The sequence below is a fragment of the Camarhynchus parvulus genome, unplaced genomic scaffold (assembly GCF_901933205.1).
Source record: "Camarhynchus parvulus unplaced genomic scaffold, STF_HiC, whole genome shotgun sequence".
Taxonomy (NCBI): domain Eukaryota; kingdom Metazoa; phylum Chordata; class Aves; order Passeriformes; family Thraupidae; genus Camarhynchus; species Camarhynchus parvulus.
In genome coordinates this window covers 20,685-36,106 of record NW_022148292.1, presented here as the reverse complement: position 1 = coordinate 36,106, position 15,422 = coordinate 20,685, and the positions used below count along the sequence as shown (strand labels likewise).

Genomic DNA, 15,422 nt, shown 5'->3' with positions numbered 1-15,422 from the left:
ATCTGTGAGGTTTGGGGGATTTCTATGGGATTTTGGGGGAGGTTTGGGGGGTTTATGGGATTTTGGGGAGTTTTTTGGGGTTTGGGGGGTTTATGGGATTTTGGGGAGTGTCTGTAGGATTTTGGGGGGGTTTATGGGATTTTGGGGAGGTTTGGGGGTTTATGGGATTTTGGGGAGTGTCTGTAGGATTTTTGGGGAGGTTTATGGGATTTTGGGAGGTTTGGGGGTTTATGGGATTTTTGGGGAGTTTTTTGGGAGGTTTGGGGGGTTTATGGGATTTTGGGCAGTGTCTGTAGGATTTTTGGGGGGTTTATGGGATTTTGGGGAGGTTTGGGGGATTTATGGGGGAGTTTTGGGGGTTGGGGGTTTATGGGATTTTGGGGAGTTTTTTGGGGGTTTATGGGATTTTGGGGAGGTTTGGGATTTTGGGGAGGTTCATGGGATTTGGGGAGGTTTGGGGGGTTTATGGGATTTTGGGGAGTTTTTTGGGGAGGTTTATGGGATTTTGGGGGTTCGCCCCTTTTTGGGGTCTCACCGTGAGCCCCTCCCCCCCCTTCCCAAAAATTCCGACCCCAGACTCAGCCACGCCTCGCTGGGAAATCCTTTATTAACCCCTTCACGCCCCCTCCCCTAAAACCTGGGGGGTCCCAGGGCCCCCCAAACCCCCTCCCCAAGGGGCTCAGGACCCCCCAAGCCCCCTCCCCAATTGGGGTCCCTAATTTTGGGGTGCTCCCTCATTTTTGGGGGGGTTCCAGGGCACCCCAAGCCCCCTCCCCAATTTGGGGGTCCCTCATTTTTGGGGGGGTCCCAGGGCACCCCAACCCCCTCCAGGATTTGGGGTGCCCCTGGGGGGGATTCAGGACCCCTCCCCAATTTGGGGGGTCTCCCTCTTTTGGGTCCCAGGGGTGGCCAGGCACCCCAAGCCCCCCCTGGAGGATTGGGGCTCGGGCATTTTTGGGGGCAAACCCCCCCCCTTTGGGAGCTCCCCTCATTTTGGGGGGCCCTCATTGGGGTTCCTCTTTCCCAGGCTCCCAAGCCCCCCCCTTCGGGGGTCCCGGATTTTGGGGGGGGTCCCAGGCACTCCAGGGTTTTGGGGGGGGTCCCAGGCACCCCAACCCCCCTCCCCAATTTGGGGTTCCTCATTTTGGGGGGGGTCCCAGGGCACTCCAAACCCCCTCCCCAATTGGAGGTCCCTCATTTTGGGGGGGGTCCCTCATTTTGGGGGCCCTCATTTTGGGGGTTCCCTCATTTTGGGGGTCCCAGCCGCTCCAGGATTTGGGGGATTCCAGGGCACCCCAAGCCCCCTCCCCAATTGGAGGTCCCTCATTTTGGGGGGGGTCCCTCATTTTGGGGGGGGTCCCTCATTTTGGGGGGGGTCCCAGCCGCTCCACCATGCCCTGGCCCCGGACGCCGTCGAAGAAGAAGAAGTTGTTGTGGGGGGGGTCCCTCTGGGACAGAGCCTGGGGGGGGATTTGGGGGTCACGGGGGGGATTTGGGGACCCCCCCAAAATCCCCCAAACCCCCCCAGGCCGTACCTTGACCACCTCCTGGCCCAGCACGCCCCCGACCACGGCGAACACCGGCGCCATCTCCGAGAAGCAGGAGCTGGAAAGGGGAGGAAAAGGGAAAAAAAATTGAACAGGGAATGTCCAAAATTGGGGGATTTCACCCTAAAAAATAGGGGGGTGTGCTCTAAAAATCCTGAGGGTTCAGCCCTAAAAGGATTGGGAGAAAAACGTGAGGTTTCCACCCCAAAAAAGCTGCTGGGAACCTCAAAAAAAAAGCTGCTTAAAATCTCCAGGTTTCACCCCAAAAAAGTTCTTAAAACCTCGGGGGTTTCACCTCAAAAAATGGGGCGGGGGCTGTAAAAATGCCCCAGGGTTCAGCCCTGACAGGACTGGGAGAAAAACCTGAGGTTACACCCCAAAAAGCTGCGGAAACCCCGGAGTTTTCTCCCAAAAAACTTCTTAAAACCCTGAGGTTTCAGCCAAAAAAAAGGTTCTTAAAACCCCAAAGTTTCACCCCAAAAAAGGTTCTTAAAACCCTAAAGTTTCACCCCAAAAAAAGTTTCTTAAAACCCCAAAGTTTCACCCCAAAAAAGGTTCTTAAAACCCTAAAGTTTCACCCCAAAAAAGGTTCTTAAAACCCCAAAGTTTTGCCCCAAAAAAGTTTCTTAAAACCCCAAAGTTTCACCCCAAGAAAATTTCTTAAAACCCCAAAGTTTTGCCCCAAAAAAGGTTCTTAAAACGCCTGAGGTTTCACCCCGGGAAATTTTCTTAAAATCCCAAAGTTTCACCCCAAACGTGCTTCTAAAAACCCCAAGGTTGGACTCCAAACCTGTGGAAGTGTCCCCTGTCCCCAGGTGTCCCCAGGTGTGCCCTCACCTGTGGAAGTGTCCCCAGGTGTCCCCAGGTGTCCCCAGCTGTGCCCCGGGTGTCCCCAGGTGTGCCCAGGTGTGCCCAGGTGTCCCCTCACCTGCCCAGGTGTCCCCAGGTGTGCCCAGGTGTCCCCAGGTGTCCCCAGGTGTGCCCTCACCTGTGGAAGTGTCCCCAGGTGTGCCCGGGTGTGCCCAGGTGTCCCCTCACCTGCCCAGGTGTCCCCAGGTGTCCCCAGGTGTGCCCAGGTGCCCCAGGTGCCCCGGGTGTCCCCAGGTGTGCCCAGCTGTGCCCAGGTGTCCCCAGGTATGCCCAGGTGTCCCCAGGTGTCCCCAGGTGTGCCCTCACCTGTGGAAGTGTCCCCAGGTGTGCCCAGGTGTGCCCAGGTGTGCCCTCACCTGTGGAACTGCCCCGGTGCGCCCAGGTGCGCCCCACCCCCGCGCCTCCAGCACCCCCGGCGTCCCAGCAGCGAGCAGCCCAGGGGGCCAGGGAAACCGGTGTACGCCAGTTTGGGCACGGAACTGCAACAGAACTGAAATGGGGACATTGTCACTGTCACTGTCACTGTCACTGTCACTGTCACTGTCACCTCAGGGTACACGGGTCGCGGCCAGTTTGGGTCCTGAACTGCAACAGAACTGAAATGGGGACATTGTCATTGTCATTGTCACTGTCACTGTCACTGTCACCTCGGGGACACGGGTCGCGGCCAGTTTGGGTCCTGAACTGTAATAGAACTGAAACCGGGACATTGTCACTGTCATTGTCACTGTCACTGTCACCTCGGGGACACGGGTCACGGCCAGCCTCGGTACGGAACTGCAACAGAACTGAAATGGGGACATTGTCACTGTCACTGTCACCTCGGGGGTGCTCAGGGGACACGGGTCACGGCCAGCCTCGGTACGGAACTGTAATAACACTGAAATGGGGACAAACAGGGACATTGTCACTGTCACTGTCATTGTCACTGTCACTGTCACCTCGGGGACACGGGTCACGGCCAGTTTGGGTACAGAACTGTAACAGAACTGAAATAGGGACAAACGGGGACATTGTCACTGTCACTGTCACCTCAGGGGTGCTCAGGGGACACGGGTCACGGCCAGTTTGGGTCCTGAACTGCAACAGAACTGAAATGGGGACAAACGGGGACATTGTCACTGACACTGTCACTGTCACTGTCACCTCAGGGGACACGGGTCACGGCCAGTTTGGATACGGAACTGCAATAGAACTGAAATGGGGACAAACAGGGACATTGTCACTGTCACTGTCACCTCAGGGGCGCTCAGGGGACACGGGTCACGGCCAGCCTCGGTACGGAACTGTAACAGAACTCAAATGGGGACATTGTCATTGTCACTGTCACTGTCACTGTCAGTGTCACCTCAGGGGACACGGGTCACGGCCAGTTTGTGTCCTGAACTGTAACAGAACTGAAATGGGGACATTATCATTGTCACTGTCACTGTCACTGTCAGTGTCACCTCGGGGACACGGGTCACGGCCGGTTTGGGTCCTGAACTGCAGTAACACTGAAATGGGGACATTGTCATTGTCACTGTCACGTCACGGGCGCTCAGGGGACACGGGTCACGGCCAGCCTCGGTCCGCTACCTGAGCAACACTGAAACGCGGACGTTGTCATTGTCACTGTCACAGAAATCAGATCTTTTCCCCAAAATGTGATTTTTTTCCCCAAACCGTGATTTTTTTTTTCCCCAAAAATATGATTTTTTTCCCCAAACTGTGATTTTTTTTTCCCCAAAAATGTGATTTTTTTCCCCAAAAATGTGATTTTTTTTCCCCAAACTGTGATTTTTTTTCCCCAAAAATGTGATTTTTTTCCCCCAAAACGTGATTTTTTTTCCCCAAAAATGTGATTTTTTTTCCCCCAAACTGTGATTATTTTTTTCCCCAAACCGTGATTTTTTTCCCCAAAAATGTGATTTTTTCCCCAAATGTGATTTTTTCCCCAAACCGTGATTTTTTTTCCCCAAACTGTGATTTTTTTTTCCCCAAAAATATGATTTTTTTCCCCCAAACTGTGATTATTATTTTCCCCAAACTGTGATTATTTTTTTTCCCCAAAAATGTGATTTTTTTTTCCCCAAACTGTGATCATTATTTTCCCCAAACTGTGATTATTATTTTCCCCAAACCGTGATTATTTTTTTTCCCCAAAAATGTGATTTTTTCCCCAAAAACGTGATTTTTTTCCCCCAAATGTGATTTTTTTCCCCAAAAATGTGATTTTTTTCCCCAAAATGTGATTTTTTTCCCCAAACTGTGATTTTTTTTTCCCCAAAAATGTGATTTTTTTTTCCCCAAACTGTGATTATTATTTTCCCCAAACTGTGATTATTTTTTTCCCCAAAAATGTGACTTTTTCCCCAAACCGTGATTATTTTTTTCCCCAAAAATGCGATTTTTTGCCCCAAACTCACCGTGCAGCAGGAAATAATCCGGGGCCGTTCTGCGTAGCGCCGGCGCCGCCTCCTCGCCTCTTTTTCCACAAAACGGACGCCCCAAGGCGGGCAGAACTGCAGCTGCTGCATTCGGGGCGAAAAACGGCGGGTTTGGGCAAAAAGGGGCGTTTGGGGGGGAAAACTGGGATTTGGGGGAAAAAACGGGGATTTTGGGGGTAAAAAACCAGAGAGATTTTGGGGTAAAAACCGGGGATTTTGGGGTAAAAAAGGGGGGATTTTGGGGTAAAACCCGGGGGATTTTGGGGTAAAAACCGGGGATTTTGGGGTAAAAACCAGGAGGATTTTGGGGTAAAAACCAGGGGGATTTTGGGGTAAAACCAGGAGGATTTTAGGTGTAAAAAAAGGGGGGATTTTGGGGTAAAAAACCAGAGGGATTTTGGGGTAAAACCAGGAGGATTTTGGGGGATTTTGGGGTAAAAACCAGGGAGATTTTGGAGTTAAAAAAAGGGGGATTTTGCGGTAAAAACCAGGGGGATTTTAGGGTAAAAAATGGGCTTGGGGCCACCCTAAAAGCTCTTTGGGCCACCAAAGAATGAAGGAAGCAGCAGAGATTTTTGGGGTCCATCCCAGGATTTTGGCGTCTATCCCAGGATTTTATCCCAGGATTTTGGGGTCCATCCCAGGGTTTTGGGGTCCATTTCAGGGTTTTGGGGTCCATTTCAGGGTTTTTGGGGTCCATTTCAGGGTTTTGGGGTCCATTTCAGGGTTTTGGGGTCCATTTCAGGGTTTTTGGGGTCCATCCCAGGGTTTTGGGGTCCATTTCAGGGTTTTGGGGTCCATTTCAGGGTTTTTGGGGTCCATCCCAGGGTTTTGGGGTCCATTTCAGGGTTTTGAGGCTGCAGGCTCAATGCCCACTGACCTTTTTGACCATGGTGGTCTCTGCCGGCTCCAGCCAGGCCCGCTTGGGGTTTGGTTTTAGGGGTCTATCCCAGAATTTTATTCCAGAATTTTGGAGTCTATCCCAGGACTTTATCCCAGGGTTTTGGGGTCCATCCCAGGGTTTTGGGGTCCATCCCAGGGTTTTGGGGTCCATTTCAGGGTTTTGAGGCTGCAGGCTCAATGCCCACTGACTCTTTGACCATGGTGGTCTCTGCCGGCTCCAGCCGGGCCCGTTTGGGGTTTGGGGTCCATTTCAGGGTTTTTGGGGTCCATTTCAGGGTTTTTGGGGTCCATCCCAGGATTTTGGGGTCCATTTCAGGGTTTTGGGGTCCATCCCAGGATTTTGGGGTCCATTTCAGGGTTTTGGGATCCATTTCAGGGTTTTTGGGGTCCATCCCAGGGTTTTGGGGTCCATTTCAGGGTTTTGGGGTCCATCCCAGGGTTTTGGGGTCCATTTCAGGGTTTTGGGGTCCATCCCAGGATTTTGGGGTCCATCCCAGGGTTTTGGGGTCCATTTCAGGGTTTTGAGGCTGCAGGCTCAATGCCCACTGACCTTTTTGACCATGGTTGTCTCTGCCGGCTCCAGCCGGGCCCGTTTGGGGTTTGGGGTCCATTTCAGGGTTTTGGGGTCCATCCCAGGGTTTTGGGGTCCATTTCAGGGTTTTGGGGTCCATTTCAGGGTTTTTGGGGTCCATTTCAGGGTTTTTGGGGTCCATTTCAGGATTTTGGGGTCCATCCCAGGATTTTGGGGTCCATTTCAGGGTTTTGGGGTCCATTTCAGGGTTTTGGGGTCCATCCCAGGATTTTGGGGTCCATTTCAGGGTTTTGAGGCTGCAGGCTCAATGCCCACTGACCTTTTTGACCATGGTGGTCTCTGCCGGCTCCAGCCGGGCCCGTTTGGGGTTTGGGGTCCATTTCAGGGTTTTTGGGGTCCATCCCAGGGTTTTGGGGTCCATCCCAGGGTTTTGGGGTCCATTTCAGGGTTTTTGGGGTCCATTTCAGGGTTTTGAGGCTGCAGGCTCAATGCCCACTGACCTTTTTGACCATGGTGGTCTCTGCCGGCTCCAGCCGGGCCCGCTTGGGGTTTGGTTTTAGGGGTCTATCCCAGAATTTTATCCCAGAATTTTGGAGTCTATCCCAGGACTTTATCCCAGGGTTTTGGGGTCCATCCCAGGGTTTTGGGGTCCATCCCAGGGTTTTGGGGTCCATTTCAGGGTTTTTGGGGTCCATTTCAGGATTTTGGGGTCCATCCCAGGATTTTGGGGTCCATCCCAGGGTTTTGGGGTCCATTTCAGGGTTTTGAGGCTGCAGGCTCAATGCCCACTGACCTTTTTGACCATGGTGGTCTCTGCCGGCTCCAGCCGGGCCCGTTTGGGGTTTGGGGTCCATTTCAGGGTTTTTGGGGTCCATTTCAGGGTTTTGGGGTCCATTTCAGGGTTTTTGGGGTCCATTTCAGGGTTTTGAGGCTGCAGGCTCAATGCCCACTGACCTTTTTGACCATGGTGGTCTCTGCCGGTTCCAGCCGGGCCCGCTTGGCCTCGGGTCCATCCTCCACCCCCGCGCTCACCTTGGCCACCTTGGGCTTCTCCCTGCGGATGCAAAAACCCAGGAACTCCACCAAGAACACCCCAAAACCCCAGGATTTTGGGGGATCCTGCCTCAAAACTCACTCCACGAACTCGTGCTGGCCCAGGTCGGCGAACATGTAGCCGTGGTAGCCGAAAACGTCGCCGGTGAAGAATTTGATGCCGTTTTTGTGGCAGATCTGGTTGATCCTCACCATGGATTCCTTGGAGCAGCAGGTCAGGCACACCTGGAGGAGAAATTTGGGATTTCAGCCCTGGGTTTTGGGGGTTTTCTAGGGGAAAAGGTGAATGGGGCCAGGGGAAGAATGGGATGGGGTTGAGGGGCGGTTGTTTTTTTGGGGTAGAAGGGAATTGGACCCAAAAATGGGGGGGGGGTTCTACCTCAAAATGGGGAGACTCTACCCCAAAATGGGGGGAATCTACCCCAAAATGAGGAGATTCCACCCCAAAACGGGGTGATTCTACCAAAAAACGGGGTGATTCTACCTCAAAATGGGGGATTCTTCCTCAAATGGGGGGATTCTTCCCCAAATGGGGTGATTCTTCCTCAAAATGGGGAATTCTTCCCCAAATGGGGTGATTCTACCTCAAAACGGGGGATTCCACCCTAAAATGGGGGCTTGTACCCCAAAATGGGATGATCACAGTCTGGAATGGGATAATCCTGCCCAAGAATGGGACAATCACTCCAAACCTAGGAATGTCCGCCCCAAACCTGGGGATATCCACCCCAAACCTGGAGATATCCACCCCAAACCTGGGGATATCCACCCCAAACCTGGGGATATCCACCCCAAACCTGTGACAATCCCCCCAAACCTGTGACAATCCCCCCCAAACCCAGGAATATCCCCCCAAACCTGTGACAATCCCCCCCAAACCTGGGGATATCCCCCCCAAACCTGGAGATATCCACCCTAAACCTGGGGATATCCCCCCAAACCTGGAGATATCCACCCTAAACCTGGGGATATCCACCCCAAACCTGTGACAATGCCCCCAAACCCAGGAATATCCCCCCCAAACCTGTGACAATGCCCCCAAACCTGTGACAATCCCCCCAAACCCAGGAATATCCCCCCAAACCTGTGACAATGCCCCCAAACCTGTGACAATCCCCCCCAAACCCAGGAATATCCCCCCCAAACCTGTGACAATCCCCCCAAACCCAGGAATATCCCCCCAAACCTGTGACAATCCCCCCCAAACCCGGGAATATCCCCCCAAACCTGTGACAATCCCCCCCAAACCCAGGAATATCCCCCCCAAACCTGTGACAATGCCCCCAAACCTGTGACAATCCCCCCCAAACCCAGGAATATCCCCCCAAACCTGTGACAATCCCCCCAAACCCAGGAATATCCCCCAAACCTGTGACAATCCCCCAAACCCAGGAATATCCCCCAAACCTGTGACAATCCCCCAAACCTGTAACAATCCCCCCAAACCTGTGACAATCCCCCCAAACCCAGGAATATCCCCCCAAACCTGTGACAATGCCCCCAAACCTGTGACAATCCCCCAAACCCAGGAATATCCCCCAAACCTGTGACAATGCCCCCAAACCTGTGACAATCCCCCAAACCCAGGAATATCCCCCCAAACCTGTGACAATCCCCCAAACCTGTGACAATGCCCCCAAACCTGTGACAATCCCCCCAAACCCAGGAATATCCCCCCAAACCTGTGACAATCCCCCCAAACCTGTAACAATCCCCCCCAAACCTGTGACAATCCCCCAAACCCAGGAATATCCCCCCAAACCTGTGACAATGCCCCCAAACCTGTGACAATCCAAACCACGGGAATATCCCCCAAACCTGTGACAATGCCCCCAAACCTGTGACAATCCCCCCAAACCCGGGAATATCCCCCAAGCCGGGACAGAGCTCGGGGACACCTGGGGACATTGTGAAGAACTCGGCCGGTTTGCTCTCCACTCGGGCGGCGCCTGACCTCCACCATGGGGTTGAGGCTCTGAGCGCACAGGAGCTCTGGGACTCCTGACCGGGAGCCAGGGGATCAGGAACTGCGCCCGGCTGTCCTCGGGGGACACCTGGGGACATGGGGACAGAGCTCGGGGACACCTGGGGACATTGGGGATAGAGCTCTGGGATCAGGAACTGGGCCCGGCTGTCCTCAGGGGACACTGGGGACATTGGGACACCATTCTGGGGGGGGTGGGGCACAGGAATTGCCACGTTTTGGGGGTTTTTGCAAGGGAGAAAACGCCCAAAGATGGAGGTGATGAAATCCCCGGGTTTTGGGGATGCTCCTGAGGGATGCAGGGGATGGAATTCCCCTGAAGGTGAGGTTTGCCCAATGTTGTTCCAGATGTTTTCGCAGAGGGAAAACTCCAGGATGATTTTCCGAGATGTGTGCCCAGATGTTTTCCCAGATGTTTTCCCAGATGTGTGCCCAGATGGTTTCCCAGATGTGCACCCAGATGTGCACCCAGATGTTTTCCCCAGATGTGCTCCCAGATGTTTCCCAGTGTGTGCCCAGATGGTTTCCCAGATGTGCACCCAGGTGTGCCCAGATGTGCACCCAGGTGTGCGCCCAGATGTTTTCCCAGATGTGTGCCCAGATGTTTTTCCCCAGGTGTGCTCCCAGATGTTTTCCCAGGTGTGCTCCCAGATGTTTGCCCAGATGTTTTCCCAGATGTGCACACATATGTGTTTCCCAGATGTTTTCCCAGATGTTTTCCCAGATGTTTTCCCAGGTGGTGCACCCAGGTGTTTTCCCAGATGTGTGCCCAGATGTTTTCCCAGGTGTGCCCAGATGTTTTCCCAGGTGTGCGCCCAGGTGCGTGCCCAGATGTTTTCCCAGATGTGTGACCCAGATGTTTTCCCAGATGTGCACCCAGGTGTGCCCAGATGTGCACCCAGGTGTGTGCCCAGATGTTTTCCCAGGTGTGCACAGATGTTTTCCCAGATGTGCACCCAGATGTTTTCCCAGATGTGCACCCAGGTGTGCCCAGATGTTTTCCCAGATGTGCGTTCCCAGATGTGTGCCCAGATGTTTTTCCCAGGTGTGCCCAGATGTTTGCCCAGGTGTGCCCAGATGTTTTCCCAGGTGTGTGCCCAGGTGCGCACCCAGATGTGCCCAGGTGTGTTCCCAGCTTTTCCCAGGTGTGCCCCCAGATGCGTGCCCAGATGTGCCACTAGGTGTGCCCAGCTGTGCCCCTAGGTGTGCCCAGCTGTGCCCCCAGGTGCGTACCCAGATGTGCCCAGCTGTGCCCCCAGGTGTGCCCCCAGGTGTATCCCCAGGTTTTCCCAGCTGTGCCCCCAGCTGTGCCCCCAGCTGCCCCAGTGTGTTCCCAGGTTTCCCCAGCTGTGCCCCCAGGTGTGTTCCCAGGTTTTCCCAGCTGTGCCCCCAGGTGTGCCCCCCCTCACCTGTTGGTGGTCCAGCAGGGTGAGGCCCCTGACCCCGGCCAGGATGAGATTTTTGGCCACCTCGGCCCCCAGCCCGCGCAGCCCCACCAGCAGCACGCGGGACGCCCGCAACCTGCGGGGGCATCGCGGGCAAAAAATCCGCGTTTGGAACGGGAACGGGACCCCAAAACCCCACAGAGTGACCCCAAACCCCGCGGGGACCCCCGGACCCCTACAGAGCCCCCCAAACCTCGGCAGGGACCCCCCACAAAAAACTATGGGGACCCCAAACCACAACAGAGCCACTGCATGACCCCTATGGGGCCCCCCCAAACCCCAAACCTCGGCAGGGACCCCAAAACCACAACAGAGCCACCCCTAATCCTTATGGGGCCCCCCTGACCCCTATAGAGCCACCCCTGACCCCTATGGGGACCCCAAAACCACAACAGAGCCACCCCTGACCCTTATGGGGACCCCAAAACCCAATAAAGCTACCCTTAACCCCTAAGGGGGTCCCCCAAAACCACATAGAGCCGCCCCTGACCCCTATGGGGACCCCAAAACCCCAACAGAGCCACTCCTAAGCTTTATGGGGACTCCCCAAATCCACATAAACCCTATGGGGACCCCCAGACCCCTACAGAGCCTCCCCTAACCCCTATGGGCCCCCCACCAAGGCCACGCAGGGACCCTCAGACCCCTACAGGGACCACCAAGAGCCCCTACAGAGCCCCCTTAAAGCTCCTATAGGGCTCTTACCCCCCCATAAGGCCCCCAAAGCCCATAAAATGACCCCCCACACACAACCCCCCCGGCCCCACCGACCTTTTCTGGGCCTCGAGCCCCCAGAGCCGGATCTGGCGGTCGTACTGGGCCGCCTCCTCCTCGCTGATGCCGCCGGGGCTGGACTCGTCCTTCTCCACCATCGCGGCGGCCCCTGAGACCACCCTCAGGATCCCACAAAGCCCCTCACGACCCCTAAAAAGCGCCCTCTGGGTTTTTAAATCTCTCTGGACACCTCAGAGCTCCTCACGGGCCATCAAAGCCCCTCAAAGCCCCTCACGGCCCCTCAAAGCCCCTCACGGCCCCTCAGAGCCCCTCACGCAACTCGCAGCGCCCCCTGCGGCCCGCGCAAACCCCCGCGCCCGCCGCCGCTCCACATCCCGCCGGGCGGGGGGGGACGCACCGAATTCGCTCCCGGTACTTGCGGCCCCTCAGGAGAAAAGAACGGCCAGAGGTTTTTTCTGCCGCCGTTTCACCGCGGTGTAACGGTGTGAGGCCGCGCTCAGGGGTTTTGCGGCCCTGCCCGTGCGCCGTGTGGCACAATGCATGTTGTTCCCCCCCCCGCTTTCCGCACTCAGATGGACTCGTCCTCCTCCCTTTGAGGGCGTTCCCGCCATCCCCCATTGGCTTCGTTAATCTCCGTCAGCCTCGTTAGGAGACTTTCGGAAACGTTCCGAGCGCGCCTTTCGTCTTCGGAAGGCTTCGGAAGGCGTCGGAGAACTTCGGGAACACTCGGAGAGTTTTGGAGAACTTGGCGGAAATTCCGCGATTTCCCCGTCCCAAAGAAACGAAGCGGCCAAACCGGTGCAAAAATCCCGTCAATAATTAGAAAAATCGGAGGTTTTGGGGTTGTTTTCCCCTGGTTTTACAAAACCTATGTTGTTTTTTTCCAAGTCACAGGCAGATCCCTACCTCCCTTCCCGCTCCTCTCACCTTGCAGAATTTTCCTATAAATTTCCAGGAAATTCGCGACATTTTGGGGGTTTGGTTTAGTTTTTTATTTTTTTTGGCCGAATGATATTTGCATGTGGAGAAACAGCCCGTGATCAGGGGAAATTCCCTGTCCTGAGCTGAACTCCAGGTGGGAAGAGGATTTGGGGGGAACATTGAATCTAATCAAGGGGCACAGTGGATTTGGCAGGGGTTTTGGGTAGGGAAAGAGAAGCCGTGAGGAGAAAAGACTCTAAAGCTCCTTAAAATTTTCTTCTAGTAATACTTCGCTCTAAAACTCTTAAGAAAATCCCCACACACGAAGACTTTCGGAAACATTCGGAAAACCTCGTGAGAGCTTTGGAGGCGCTCGGAAACGTTCGGCATCAACCGGAAAAAACCCGAAGAGTTCTTCGTGCATTCCCGCCGCCTTTCGGCACCCTCCGAAGCGGCGGCGCTCGGCTGTTTCCGGCCGCGCTCGGCTGTTTCCGGCGGCCGCCGGGGCGCTGCCTCAGGGCGGGCGCCATTTTGTGTGTCCGCCCGCGGAGCGCGGGGCGCGGGCGGAGGAGCCGCCGGGCCGAGCCCCCCGCGCCGTTCAGTGACTGTGCCCCCCGTTCTCCATCCCCTGCCCGTTTCCCATGGCCGTGGAGAGCCCGAGTGTCCCCCCCGCCGCCGCCGCTTCCCCCCCCAGCCCGCACTGCACTCCCCCTTCTCCGTCCTGCCACGGCAGCTGCAGCCTCCCCCGGCCGCCGCCGCCGCTCCAAGGCCACCATCACGGCCCGGACGAAAGGTCCAGTAACCGCCTCTCCCGAGCGCCTTCTCTGTGTGGCTGGGGGTCGGTCCGGCGCGCCGGACCAGGTTTGGGGAGGGGGCGGCGGGAGGGGAGGGTGAGGGGAGGGGGGGGGCAGGCAGGGCCCAGGGGCTGAGGGGGGGCGGCCTGGGGGGGAGGAGGAGGAGGAGGAGGAGGAGGGTGAGGAAGGGCCAGAGGGGGATCGGGGGAGGCCCGGGAGGCTCTGAGAGGAAGAGGGTGAGGAAGGGCCTGAGGGGGATGGGGGGGCGGGAGGAGCTGAGGGGGATTTGGGGGGGCGTGAGGGAGGAGGAAGGGGCTGAGGGGGATTTGGGGGGGGAGGAGGGTGAGGAAGGAACTGAGGGGGATTTGAAGAGGAGGAGGGTGAGGAGGACGAGGCGAAAGATTTGATGAGGATGGATAATAGGGGGGTTCGAGGAGGAGCTGAGGGGGATTTTGAGGAGGAGGAAGGCCTGAGGGGGATTTGGGGGGGTGAGGAAGGAGCTGAGGGTAGGAAGGGGCCTCAGGGGGATTTGAGGAAGGAGGACGGTGAGGAAGGAGCTGAGGGGGATTGGAGGAGGAGGAGGGAGGACGGAAGGAGCTCGGGATTTGAGGACGGTGAGGGGGGGGGATTGGAGGAGGAGGAGGGTGAGGAAGGAGCTGAGGGGGATTTGGGGGGGGGCGTGAGGAGGAGGAAGGGACTGAGGGGGATTTGGGGTGGGGGGGAGCGTGAGGAGGAGGAAGGGGCTGAGGGGGTTTGAGGAGGAGGAGGAAGGTGAGGAAGGGCCTCAGGGGGATTTGAGAACGGTGAGGAAGGAGCTGAGGGGGTTCGAGGAAGAAGAGGGTGAGGAAGGAGCTCAGGGGGATTTCAGGGAGACCCGAGAGGCTCTGAGGAGAAGGAGGAAGAAGAAAAGGGGGAAGGGGGCTCTGAGGAGGAAGGACCCGAGGGGGGCTTTGAGGAGGAAGAGGAGGGCGAGGAAGAACCTGAGGAGGATTTGGGAGGGTCCTGAGGAGGAGGAGGAGGAGGGGATGAAGGCAGTGCAGGCCTCAGCGTGGGGTGTGAGGGGATTTGGGGACCTTTTGGGGGATTTTAAAGGATAATCCCTGAGGGGGGACGATTTAGGTCATTTTTTTGGGGGTGCTGGGGGGGTTTAACCCAAATTTTGGGGGCTTTGAATGCTCCCTAAGGGGGTCCCACCCCTTTGTTAGGGGATTTCTTTTGGGGAGGGGGTTGGATTTCTCATTTAGGAAAGACTAAAACTCTTTTTTGAGGGGTGGCCTCAAGGTTCGGGGGGGTTTAGACCCTTTTTGGGAGAGTTGAACCCCTTCTTTTTTGAGGGGTTAAAAATCCTCATTTGGGGGGAATTTTAAGGGTTCAGCTCTTTTTGGGCAATTTTTACTTCCAGAGGGGGGGTCAGGTTGGGTTTTTGGGGGGATTTAACCATTTTTAGGGATATTTAGGGTGCTTGGAGGGTTTAACCCATTTTTTGGAGGGTTTAGAACCTTTTGGGGAGGATTTCCCCCCTTTTTTTAGTGATTAAAACCCTAATTTGTGAGGTTTTTAGGGGTTCGGCTCTTTTTTGGGAATTTTTACTTCCAGAGGGGGTTCAGGTTGGGTTTTTGGGGAATTTAACCCTTTTTTTAAGGAATATTTAAGTGTTGGGGTGATTTAACTCCTATTTTGGGGGATTTTAACTCCTTTTGGGGAGTTTAGCCCCATTGTTTTGGGTGGTGATCCTTAATAAGTTTTTTATTCCCTCATAAAAATTCCATTTTTTTTTTGCCTTAAAATCCCCCAAATTTGGATCAGGAAGTTTGGGGATCCCTGCAGGGATTTAAAAAGTTCCAAAATCTCCAAATCTGCCCCCAAAAATTCCCTACAAGAACTCAGAGCCATTTCTGGGATTTCCGTTTCTTCAGTAGTTTAATCCAGATAACGTGAAAAGAAAAGGAAAAAAAAAAAGCTGAAATCAGGGAGGTTTTGGGGGGAATTTGTAGGAAAAATGGTAAATTCAGGCAGTTTTGGAGGAGTTTGTAGGGAAAAAAAGGAATTTTGGGGATTTTTTAGGGGAAAAAAAAATTAATTTTTAGGGGAAAAAAGGTAAATCCGGGGAGTTTTGAGGGCGTTTGTAGGGAAAAAAGGGAATTTGGGGAGTTTGGGGGATATTTTTAGGGGAAAAAGTCAATATTTAGGGGATTTTTAGGGGGAAAAA

At 54.9% G+C, this 15,422-nt stretch overlaps 1 protein-coding gene across 1 annotated transcript; it reads right to left on the bottom strand.

Annotated features, from left to right (window-relative positions):
- Positions 1 to 1,258: 1,258 nt before the first annotated feature.
- Positions 1,259 to 11,833, bottom strand: SAE1 (SUMO1 activating enzyme subunit 1). Its single transcript, XM_030970222.1, is given in 14 exon segments — positions 1,259 to 1,460; positions 1,536 to 1,605; positions 2,774 to 2,907; positions 3,047 to 3,194; positions 3,630 to 3,714; positions 4,826 to 4,877; positions 4,910 to 4,930; positions 7,236 to 7,335; positions 7,417 to 7,559; positions 9,231 to 9,273; positions 9,275 to 9,349; positions 9,351 to 9,388; positions 10,728 to 10,839; positions 11,535 to 11,833. Coding segments are annotated over 14 exon segments (1,221 nt in total). The 5' UTR covers positions 11,636 to 11,833; the 3' UTR covers positions 1,259 to 1,361.
- Between the last annotated feature and the right edge of the window lie 3,589 nt (positions 11,834 to 15,422).